The sequence below is a fragment of the Atractosteus spatula genome, chromosome 12 (assembly GCF_055471065.1).
Source record: "Atractosteus spatula isolate fAtrSpa1 chromosome 12, fAtrSpa1.hap1, whole genome shotgun sequence".
NCBI classification, from domain to species: Eukaryota; Metazoa; Chordata; class Actinopteri; order Semionotiformes; family Lepisosteidae; genus Atractosteus; species Atractosteus spatula.
Window position 1 is genome coordinate 4,466,750 of NC_142717.1, and position 12,358 is coordinate 4,479,107.

The 12,358-nt window shown below is 42.0% G+C and overlaps 1 protein-coding gene across 8 annotated transcripts in view; it reads left to right on the top strand.

Annotated features, from left to right (window-relative positions):
- atxn1a (ataxin 1a) overlaps positions 1-11,903 on the top strand; it is a 157,094-nt gene extending 145,191 nt beyond the window's left edge. For 7 of the 8 annotated variants that reach the window (XR_016093816.1, XR_016093817.1, XR_016093818.1 and 4 more), the window contains 2 exons: positions 1,192-11,108; positions 11,262-11,903. Coding sequence is in view for 1 of the 8 variants with exons in the window: in XM_088928520.1 (XP_088784646.1) it covers positions 1,192-1,773 (582 nt within the window). In the remaining 7 variants the exon portion in view is untranslated. Of the gene's footprint in view, positions 1-1,191 lie in introns of all 8 variants that reach the window. The other variant, XM_088928520.1, reaches the window with a different exon arrangement.
- The last annotated feature ends 455 nt before the right edge of the window (positions 11,904-12,358 follow it).

Sequence of the window (12,358 nt, forward strand, 5' to 3'; positions counted from 1 at the left end):
GCTTGATAGTAGTTTTAGTTAGGTAGACTTACTGTAATTAAAGAAAAGCATCTTGTTTTTAGGGGGAAAATGCAGTGCAAATTTCAATCATGTTTTACATGATTCACAATTTACAAAGAAACACTAAATAGGCCCATACATTTGGAAAACGTATTTATGCATGGTCTAAGGTGGTTCACTGCTCTTTAGTTTTGAACTGCGGTGTGTTTTGGCTACTGGCTACCTGCAGAAATGACAAGCATATCAGGCACCACAACAAATTGCTTTAGAATCAGAAAGTTTTCAGAAGAGTGCAGGAAGCAGATATAGCTATAGAAGACCTTACTGGTGTCTTTTTTTTTTAGTTAAAATCTTGTTTCTAAAGAACTGATGAATAGTCTGAATAGAGGAATCGGAGATTAACAGGCGTAGTAAATAGAGAAAGGAGGAGATACAGTACTGCAGTTCAATCCCTGTCTCACACATACACTACCTCTTGATATTTGCTTCAAAGAGAGTGTTGTGTTCGGTGCTCAGTGTCTCAGTGAATGGTTTTCCATAGTGGAAGTGTTTTGAAGGGTAGCACTGAGAGAACATAATTTATTGTGCCCCGAGAAAGATTTTTAAATGTGTAAATATTAGTCCACGAGGGTGCCTGAGAAGTGTTGCTGACCAGCAGTTCTGCCGGTTTTGCCGACAGAACCCTCAGGTGATGTGGTTTGTAGCAACGATGGAGGAATTTGTTCAGGCAAATCCCTGATCAGCAGGCCCAGCTGACGGGATGATAATAAAGAAACAAAGAGCAGGACTGGGGATTCGTAAGCACTGTATCTCCTGCGAGGCTTCAGAGCGTGCCAAAACACAAATGAACCTGATGGGTGGGCAGGTTAGAGGAGCGTGCCCGGCGCCCCCTGTTGTCCTCGTGGGGTATGACAACCATTGTTGAGAGCCGGGGTGGAAATAAACAGCCGGCAACTCAAGATTTGCGTGGGCGTGAAATAAAGAATGTCGAAATGCCGCTGAAACGAAAGCGTGTGGTGAAGTATCATTCAGGCGTAAAGTCAGATTATTTTGAAATTAAACCCCGCTCTTTCGGGCAGAGCAGGATGTAATGTGCCGTATAATGTCTTTATTCTGCCAGGTGTGTACAGTGCCGAGACTCGTTCACGGGAAAGCTCTGAGGGATTTGTGCTGTCACTTTTCTTCCCGCAGGTCAGCGTGGAAGTGTTGGTGGAGTACCCCTTCTTTGTTTTTGGGCAGGGGTGGTCCTCCTGCTGCCCCGAGAGGACCACCCAGCTGTTTGAGCTGCCCTGCGCCAAGCTCGCCGTGGGCGACGTCTGCATCTCTCTCACGCTGAAGAACCTGAGGAACGGCTCCCTGAAGAAGAGCCAGCCCCCGGACGGCAGTGGCGGCCTCCTGGCGAAACCCCCCAGGGCGGACGGGCCGTACGGAGGCCGGGGCCGCTACGCCGAGCAGCAGGAGAACGGACTCGGGCAGCGGGCCGGCGGGGCGGGCGCCACCGGCACGCCGCCGGTCTCCGAAAACGGGGAGCTGAAGCTCCTGGAGCGGGCGGCCCCGCCGGCCGCGGTCGCCGCCGCCTCCTGCCGGCCCCCGCCGCTCGCCAGAACGGAGCCGGGCGGCAAGCCCACGACCCGGAAGAGGCGGTGGTCGGCCCCGGAGAGCCGCAAGGTGGAGAAATCGGAAGAAGAGCCTCCGTTGACTCTGCCCAAACCCTCTTTTATCCCTCAGGAGGTTAAAATCTGCATCGAAGGCAGGTCAAATATAGGCAAGTGAAGGCTCGCGGGGGACGTTTTTATAAATGGGGGAAAGAAAAAGAATACCCTTCTTCACAGTCGTTTTCTTTCGTATTTTTTTTCCATTTTCTTTCGTTTTTTGTTCTATCCAGAATACTGTACTGTAGGCTAAATAACCCAGTATTTACACGTTATCATCTTAGGTTCATGTTATAACCTTTGTAATAGTTGCATTTGGTATTACACAGGCAATTGGCGCAGGTGTTTGTTCCACAAATCTCTGGAGAGTACGTGTGGGGGACAGATATGTGGGCGCTTATACACCACTTGACTTCACAGGGAACGGACAGGCTGGTCTGTGGCTTTCCACCCATATTTTACTTTTAAAGACCCCCCCCCACCACCACCAATACCACCACCACCACCACCACCATCAGCAACACAGGCCCAGAGAGATTCAGGAAGGGCAAAGCACGACACCGAGAGTCCAGCCGAAAGTAGCAAGCTGAGGAACGTCAAAACGGGAGACAGCTGAGCCACTTCATGTCCGCCGACTTCGTCTCGAGGCGTAGTCTCTTGAGGCGCAGGGTCATTCGCCCCTTCACATTTAGATAAACCCTTTTGTACTTGACAGAGCCTTCTCTGGGCAGTAATGTGGGCTTTTACTTGAGATGTTTGTGCTGTAAATTCAGAATGTAGAATATCGGCACTTTCCCATCTTGGGTTTAAATGCACGGGGATGGCGAGACGGAATCACTCCCCTACATCTCGTTTCTGTGGCGACAAGACCGCTGGTAGGGGTCGACATGATGTCAGCCAGCCCTGGCACTTGATCTCTCTGTTTGAATATATATATATATATTTTTTTGTCTTTCGTTTTTAGAGATAGTCGTTATTTTTGGTTGTTGCAGCACATTATTATGGACTTTGAGATGATACAGAAAAAAAAAATCGTCTGCGTGTTGGGGCTCCATCCATTTCGTGTTTGTTTTCACGCGAGGCGAAGTAGATCAGATGATCTTAAGTGTTCTCAGATCCGTGACTGATACGCACGTTGCAGTCTATGGTGGGTAAACTGCTTTCTCGTATGCTGTGAATTTGGTTTTCTAAGGCATGCAGTAACCAGGAAACATTGGGGAGTGCCAGCTCCCGTGATTAAAGACCCCAAAAAGTGGACCACGAATGGGGAATGGGAAGGATCCCAACCACAAGGTCTGTACCAGATCACAGTACCGGACTCCTTTTGATAAACCAGTTGTAACTACATTACCATTAGTGACGGGGATGGGTTTTGAATGAATTGAACTCTGGTTGGCTCTTTATACCACTCCCAGCAGCCCCCAAAGATTGTCTGAAAGTTGCTTTAAAGGGAAATAGAGCTGATTAGTATTTTTGAGGATGTCTGCACACTTTAAGCTGTTTACATTTACTTTTAATTTGTGCCCTTCTGCCTCATTCTAAATTAAGATGCTGTTTCTCTCCCAGAAACAGTACCACTAAAAGCACACTTACAAGATGTACATTATGTGAATATGTTTTAGAAATTATATACATTATAAGGTTGGTATTTAAGCGTGAAGTCAACAGTTTGTAGAACTGTCTGCTCTCATTTAAGTTATCATGCAAATGTTCTGATTGGAAATGCATCCTGCTAAAAATATTAAGCCCTTTATGTAGCAGCTTAGCAGCAAATAACAGCATCGCTGATTGTTGTTTCTCTTGACTCTGTCAGCATCTGCTGTTTTTATTTCCGAGTCCATCTTGCACTGGATCACATGGCTTCGAAAAACTCATTGCATGAATGTCTGGAAATTTCAAAGACACGCAGACGGTGTAGTATCTGAGAGATGGAGACCAATACAGAGATGCGAGTAGAGAGATCTTGAAACATCTACAGGTTACTATCTTGTCCCCTTTATACGTGATTGAATGTTGAAACCCATATTATAATCAAAATAGGTGCCCAAAGAGTAGGCCTCTTCTATTCCTCTTATGAGATCATGCAACATTTTGTCCAGTGATTTTTCAAGGCTTGTGTGGAAAGGGCCTTTATGCCCAATAATGATTTAGGAGCATAGCAGGAGATTTTGTCTTGCTCTGGACAGTGTACCTGGAACAAAACTTGATTTCCCAGGGGTGAAATGTATTATTACAGGGTACTCAAGATCGATAACCAAAATTCTGATGAGAGGAAGTGAGCGTGAAGGAGCTGTTTGTGCAGCTGTTGCAGGTACTGTTGAAGCATTAAGCATCAGCAGTCAAGGGCTTTGTCCCTCAGGAGTAAATGTTTTCCTCTCTGCATGTACAGTACGCGAACTGTATCCAACACACCTGGACTGGTCTTCACCCAGCTCACTAACTGCCTGACCTGCTCCTCAGGGCACTACAGTGGAAACAGCCGATTCATAAAGCAGAAATCAAAACGTGTCTCAAGGCCTTTGGAGAAACTAAACAACAAAACTGCCTCGTCATTTCCTCAGTTGACTTGCCTTGTGTTGTATCTGACTAGACTAGGTGTTGTGGCATTAGACAATCAGACCAGTCGGGTATTACTACAACAAGCAGTGCCGTATATCTTTCAGAGAAAGAAAAAAGTTGCTTTTACTATCAGGTTTGAATAGACTAGAGTCAGCTTTACATGTTTACTTTCAGTAGTTTTTTAGATCTGTAATGTGTTTTTTTTTTTCCTTTTTAAACCTCTTGTTAAGATTTTGGCGCATTTTGCATGATAGATAGTTTATGTTGTAGTGACTATTCACACCCTGGGGGTCAGGAAACTTGCAGAGGCAGTCCATTTGATTGTAGGCTTATGTCGGTCTCCTGACATTCTGAACATGATCAGAGGAATAGGGGAGAAGAAAACTAAACTCAATCCAAATTTTGAGTAACCGGTGCCAGTGTAGCCTCTTTGTCGCAATTAATGGGAGAATTAATTAAATGGTGCGAGAAAAGATTGGAAATGAGGGGACAGGTGATTGCCTTCAAGCTTTTAAAGTGTCTGTCACACCTAAAAACTGAGAATCGTTTGAAGTGTGATTTTTACGGTCTCAACATTCAATAAGTACTGTACGGGGTGTGAGCAAAAAGAAGACTAGACAAAATAGTCTTCTATAGTCTTCATTAGCATTGTTTCCAGCAGGAACATCGTAAGACAGGTTGCATCTGGGGTGAATGGGATGAATGTGAATACTGAAGTAATATGTGACAGCGAGGAAAGAAAAGGTCCCAGGGAGGACTGATTTAGTAGAGGCACTTTTGTTTTGAAATTTTTGATGCTCCGCTTCCAAGAGCACAAAAGCCTAAGAAAGATTTAAAGAAAGGGTGAACCACTTCAACCTTGTGTGGCTGTTCGATGAAACTGCCTCCGAAATGTAGTAAGGTCTTGTTACAGGCCAGCGAGATGGCTCTCTGAGAGAAAATTCTCCTGATTCAAAATTGTACCGAGAGGCTGTATACTGAAAAACAGGAAAAGTGATATTTTCCTTTTATATAAGGGAAGCAGATCTGCAGCTATAGTGAAGATGCATTCACTATATCCATTTCTACTTAATGGCCACAAAAGTTTGAAGGGTACCTTTTGTCTTTATTACACTTATGTTTGTTTGTATGTATATATACATATATATTGTGTAGGTGTATATCATGTGTGTATATATATACACACACACGTATATTTTCTTTTACATGCACACAGACATATTCCACACAACATTGAAATTGCCCTGCTGTGTAACTGAACTGGTGTGGCAGTGGACTGATTTCAATGTTTTGTAGTGTATATAGCGATATGAATTGTCCAGTGTTTTCTTGTTTAAAGTTATACTTTAAAGAATATTGCGATTTGCACATCAGGAGAGTTAGTAACTTTTGTGTTGTTTTTTTTCAGCTGTAAATGTGGGGAAATTGATGTAGCAGTTACTTAACAGATCTGCCTAACCTCTGGACCCATACTGATGGGTCTACTCTCCTACCTTTTTTGTTGTTTTTTTTTTCCCCAGCAGACACTTTCAAGAATTTCTAGCCTCATCATGTACAGTATGTGTGGAACAGAGACTAGTGGGTCACAGAAGAGCCATCAGTCATACTGAGCGCAAGCGTCTCGTAAGCTTTCTGTTTGGCTGTGAGGTAGCAAACTTCCTCAGGTGTTAGTCTTCTTAAGGCAGGAGTGTGCCAGGCAGGGACATTGGGGGTACGGAAAGCTTGGGGAAAAAAATGTACCCATGCAGATTTAAAATGTTTTTATTTTCTTATAATAAAACCAGGGTCTCTTGCATTAAACACAAGGCTAGACTTTTTTAGTTCTTTGGTAGCAGGGGAAGGGAATGATCTTCAGCCGAACTTTAGTTGTTTTTTAACGCTTACAAATAGGAGCAGCATGAATTTGTGGAAGGCCGTCGATGTTTAACTTAAACCGCAAGCCAGATGGGGTTTAAAAAAAAAGAATACTGAAGATGAAACGCTTATGCTTGGATGCTGTGGAGGCAAAAGTCTGGCATCCTCCAAAAGTGTGTGCTTGCACTTACAGTACACGTTTAAAACACGTCATCCAGAGATGTCTGTCATCTGCATTGTTTCTATACAAGTCCCTAAGATGGCCTTACAGCAGGAAATAAGACTGGGAGGCTAAAAGAGAGGTGATTTCAGAACACCTCAGTGGTCCTCTACACCACTGATATTTTGGAATAACCAAACAGATGACAAGAAAAGAATCTAACTGTCTGTGCTAGTAGTAAGAAGGGGACAGTCCAAATACAGACTGAACAGAAAAACTTGCAACTGAATACAAGGCTGTCCTTTTGTAAAGCTCTTTTAAAATTAAAGTAATTGTCCCAAAAACATGTTTTAAAGACGAGGACAGAGACTTTTTTCTTGTTTTTAGGTGCATTATCCAGCGTAGGTGGTGTGACTGAAGTCTACAGCCTGCCACGACACTTTTTTGCTCAGTGTCCCGTCATGGACAGAGTCATTCTCCATGCCCAGTGGTGCACAGAGTCTTTCCCATTTTCTGTTCATTTAATTTCCATTACATTTCTGCAGGAACACGTGGTGTTACTGCCAATGCCAATGTTAAGGTTTTCAATCTGAAGTGTTGGGCCTTTAGCTATGTTGGCGTCGAGAGCACCTCTTGACCAAACCCAGTATCTGTTTTTCCCACAGCTGCGCTGATCCGAGCACAAGCCTCCTCTTGCTTACGGTATGTAGGGTGCTGGTTTGAATCTGAATTCTCTCCGCCAGCCTGTGATTCCTCCTAAAGCAAGACGTAGCACAGACAAGCCCAGGGTAACTCCCCAAAATACCGTACCGTTTTTTTTTTCCCCCCAACTCAGATCTGTTCTTGCAAAGAAACAACATTTGGGGTTTTAACCTTCCCAGAAATAAACAGGAGTATCTGCTAGCATTCTTACACTCAGATGAGAAAAGGTTGTGGTCGAGTTCCTAGTGGTGAGGCCCAGTTGTGTGCCAAGTCCAATTCCACCAGGTTGGTTCAGTAAAACAGAAAAGTATTTGGATCTTAGCTTGGTCATACTCACTCAGTACTTCCATATTCTCTACTCAGGGCACGCACATTCTCAGTGCTTTGTTTTTGAACCGAGTTGGAAAAAGAGAGGCACACTTCAGTCTGGCTCAAACTTGCAACAAATATACAGTATAGAGGTTCCAGCAGTGACCTTTGCTGAGGTGGCAGGGAGACGTACTGTAGGTACATAGTGCAAATACAGGAATTAAAAACTGACTGGAATGACTTTGACACTATATACAGAAGAATGAGAGTGGTGATAAGACACAGTGTGATTTCGTTTTTTTATAATTAAGTGTTTAATTAAAAAGGTATCCTGGGTAGTAAGACTGTTTCTTTCTAGACGTCAGTTTGCCCTTTTTTATTTTGGCTTAGTACGTGCAATACCTGTTTTCCTTTCATCGTGCCAACTTGTAATAATTAGCGTAGCGCTGATACCCACTTGAGTTTTTCCCCTTTTCTTTTAATTGTTTTCCTTTTCCCCTCATTGTGTTTTTACATTTATTCTTCTTCCTCCCGGTCCGCTTTTGCCTCAAACTGGAGAATATGCAGATAGTGAACTTTACCAGACTAGCAATGTGCCTCTGTACAATGTCTAGCTTGCAATATGTCAATATTATCTCTCTATATATATGACTCTCAGATTAACTGAACACAGGCTTTTTTTTTCCTTCTGTCGACATTAAGTTTCCAGGCAGTTTGTTTCTAAGTCAAATAGTCAGGATGCATTCTTCTGAGGGAAGTCTGTATAGTATGTTTTATTAAAAAAAAAAGACTGTTCGTGTCATCATTTGGAGTTGTACATCCTGGAGTTTTACTTAGAAAGTGTTTTTTTTTTTGTTTTGCATTCTTGTGCAGGCCACACCATAGGCAGTGAGCGAATGATGTCACCTGCTGAGCTTTTTATGTAGCGTTGATGGTTCTTTTCTACCATGTGGTCAGTGGTAAAACAGGAAAGACCCAAAGTGTCATAAGAAATAGGGGGGTCTCTTTTCCCTGACAGGCTGTAGTTACCTCCTCATTCCTTGTTCCTCGTACAGATATGAACTGCAGCACTCAACCCTTCTGACTTATAAGGTCCCTGTATTTTTTTAAATATATATATTTTGCAGTGTATCAATCACCCCCACCCCCTTCCACCCTCCCACCCCCCTCCTTTAGCAAACAAGACAGGTGCCCTTGCAGGTGACATCATCCGCTGCACCCTATCAGCGGCCAGAAAAAAAATAAAAAAAAACTTTCAGAGCTCTTACTCAGGTATGGGGGGGGGGGGGGGTTGGCGCGCGCATGCGCACACACTTGCGTGTGTGAGTGTGCGTGCGTGCGCTTGTGCGTATGCGTGCGTGTGTGCGTGCGTGCAGGGGCGCGTGTGGTACACTGATGTAACCAGAAGCAGCACTTTTATTGCCCGCGAGCAGAGGTGCTCCTCACCCCTCTCGAAGCCCGTCAAAAAACAAAAACAAAACAAAACACAACAAAACCACCGGCACAGAGATGTGGGTCGCCTGACCTCTGGACCCTTCTCCAGACCGGCCGCTCGTTCAGTTTTCCTCCTGAGCAGCAGCAGACCTCAACAGCGCCTGTGACACTTTGTCAGGGCGCAGGGCCTTCCTGAGCGAGAGCTGACACCTCTCGGACTCTGACTGGCATTTTGGGTGTCGTCGCGAGTCCTGTTGTTGTGAATCGCAATGACTACTCATCCGGGTGGTGTTGTTCGCTAATATCATGAAACATGATGGTAGCGCTGACGAAAAAAACAAAAAAATAACCTCATAAAGTGGGGACCACTTAAAAAAAAATGCACATTTAATCCTTTTTTTAGGGTAGAATTAATAATACTGTTGATGCACTTTTTGAAGCCAGGAAAGGTCAGGCTTGCCTGTCTGTCTGGGGAGGCCTGGTGCTTTCAAAGCTCTTACATTCATTTCAGAGAGAGAAAGGGGAGACTGATGGAAGTGTGGTCTGCAGTTTGCTTTTAAAGCAGTCAAGGCACAGCAGTGTTTTCCTCACCTTTCCGCTGAAACAGCCTTCCTTTTAGCTCATTAGTGGGTCTAGTGAGTGAGAAAATGAGGTCAGGTTTTGACGAGGTTGAATGGTTGGGTGGATGGATCGTCACATAATTCAAAGTGGAATTGGACACCTTTACTCTCGGGCTTATTTTTCTTTTTTTTTTGTCATAGACCTCGCTTCAAAATGTGTTACCTTACTGATAGGATCTTTTTATTATTATTTTCTTTGTAGCACTATAACCTTTTAGTCGGGACATATACAGTAGATCTTTTTTTTTTAATTGTTTTAACTAACTTGAGTGGCCGAAGAGCTGTATGTAAGCACTCTCATTGAGGAGTACAGGTGATATTTTTATTTGTTTTTCTTTCAATTGCACAAATGAAAATTTGAATGTTGGTGCGCGAGTTTCAGTATTTGGAGAATTTAAAAAAAGGCATGTTTTTTTTTTTGTTTGGATTTTGCAATGAATTTGGCACCTTGTTTGAAAGGAGAAAACCTGAATACAAATCAAAGGATTACTCAGTTGAACATGTAACTGTTGTTGACCTCATGTCGATATTAAAGGCTTTTGCCAGAATTCACTCTCAGGCTGAGACAATTATACATGCCCACCCAGCACTTCAGTTTAATTTTGATTTTTTTTTTGTGGGATGTTTAATTTGGGTTTGATTTTGTTGTTGTTATTATAATTGTTCTGGTTATTTGAACTTTAACAAAAAGGTGCACCACTGTCAGAAAGAAAATTGGCCACTCCGATGCAGTGAAAAGCATTGGAGCTCATCTGTACCACTTTTAAAATGCTGGATGGTGAGCTTGTTCTATGAACCCATTTTTATTTTTTTCCCCAATAATTTAATGTGGACGCTCCTATTTAAACTGAACCCAAATTGAAGCTTCCAAACAAGTTAGCAAACATTTTGCTTCATGTGTTCTTGGTTGTCTTTTGAGTCATCTGAAACCATTCCTTTCGAAGAGTTTGTTTCAACCAATGCCACCACCAAGCAGAGACTGCATTTAATCCCTGTTCAGGAATGTATTTGTTGGTTCCACTTCGTATTGCTTTTCAAACTTAACAGCGTCATTCGGGAGCTGTTATTCAAAAATAATAAAGTCTGTAAAACAGGCTGCTCAGTAGACAAGAAGAAGTCCATGAACCTCACAAACAATCCACAGCAATCTATCAGCAATAGATAAATGAAATTCTTGAAATTGTATATCTACAACCTGTATAGGAGGTTCTTTTCAGTTAAATGTATTTATTAATAGATTCCTATTTGATATTTTTATAAACACATTTCTTTAGAAAACTTGACATATCTGTAAGAAATGGACAAAAATCCTCTGTTCTCCTCCACAGTTTCACAATTTGACAGTTTCATGTGGTGTTTCTGACCTAATGCTTTTCAGTCTTAAATACTGCCCCCCTCAGTGAAGAGCTCAGTTCACTAGTGACTAACTATGGTTGCTTGTGTTACAAAAAGAAATGTGCAATCCGATTAACCCTCTATTGCTAGAGGTTTTCAAGAACAGACTGGTGTCCCAGTTTTCTGTTTTGACCTTGAGACCTCAAAGCAGCAACAGTGAATGAATGAAAGAAGGGAGCTGCACAGTATTTCCTTTAGATTAAGCATCAACATACCCTGATCTCGCAGGGTCAAGAGTTTGACAGGGGATGTGGTTTACTATAGAAGTGCACACATTTCCAGGCAATTCTAATTCCCCGTTTTCTTTTATTTCTGTGTGTTTATTTTCCGAGTATCTTCAGACATGAGGTATTGTTAAACAGGAAGCCATGACAATTTCACAGGATGCAGGCGATCTTTTAAAGGAGCCTTTTAAAGAAACAGGTGGGTAGCTGCGTCAGCATGCGTAGGCTGCAAAGGAACAAGTAATAGGTTTAAAACCTACCTGAAGAAGGCTCCACGGCCGAAACGTTGTGTTCTCTTTCTTCTTTTTTTCAGCATGGAATAAACCTATTACTTGTTCTTTTAAAGAAACAGCTACTGCCGTAGCCCCAAGGCCTAATCATTACAGATGAGCAGATGAAGATGATTTCATGATGAGAATATGTCTTCCACCAAGAGAGAAATGGGGCTGTGTTACAGATCTCTTTTTGCTGGCAAATGGGCAGAGGTGATATACAGTAGTATAAACAGATCTGGCCAGTAGCATGTGGAGGGGGTGTCATTGGAGGAATTAAACATGTTTTGCACCTTAGTGGTAAGAGGAGAAATAGTACAGACATAGTTAAGAGCTTTTATTGTGAAAGGAGAATATTTTTTGTTTCCATATGCGTGCATACTCTCTGTAATTTCAGTGTAAAATATTGTACTTGCACTAGCTTTTTTAAAAACAAATATAAAAAATGGAAGAATTGAAATTCTATTTTCTAATCGTGGTGTGTCTATTTGTAGGATACACTCAAGTCTGTTTATTGGATTTTATGGTCCCTTTCTTTGATGGTGCTTGCAGGTTTTCTAGTTAGAAATTATTTCATTATTATGAATAATAAAACAATATTTGATTCAGGATTTGAACAAATTTGTTTTAAAAAAGAAAAAAAAAAGAAATTGTCTGTATACCAGTACAAGTTTATTGTTTCAGTATACTCGTACTAATAAAATAACAGTGCCAATTGCAAAGCTGTGCCTTTTTGACTTGCATCTGCCTTAAGAGCTGAGTAAAAGATTTGGATGAAAGTACATTCCATGGTTTCAATTTGCTGTATTATGCGTGTTTTCAATTTTTTCCCCATTTCATTCAGAATGCTACACAACCTCTGCTTCCTCTTCATTGAGGTGATGATCAAGCGGATTCATGGTTTTCAGTTTCGAAGTGTCAACTTGTAATGTTGTTTTGCAACCAAATGCTAACTTACTATCCAATTATATTAAATAAAACCCTTACACAGGAGAAAAAAGTTTTTTTCAATTTCCTGATTTGCTGTTAGGCTTTTTGTTTATCGACCAGAAGCTGAGATGTCTAATTAACAATAAAACACGCTGGTTTAGTTTTAAATGTATGGCAAAAACATACAGTTGTAATGATCAAGTTAGTATTTCAAATTCAAATCAGGAAAAAATAACATTACAGCCTA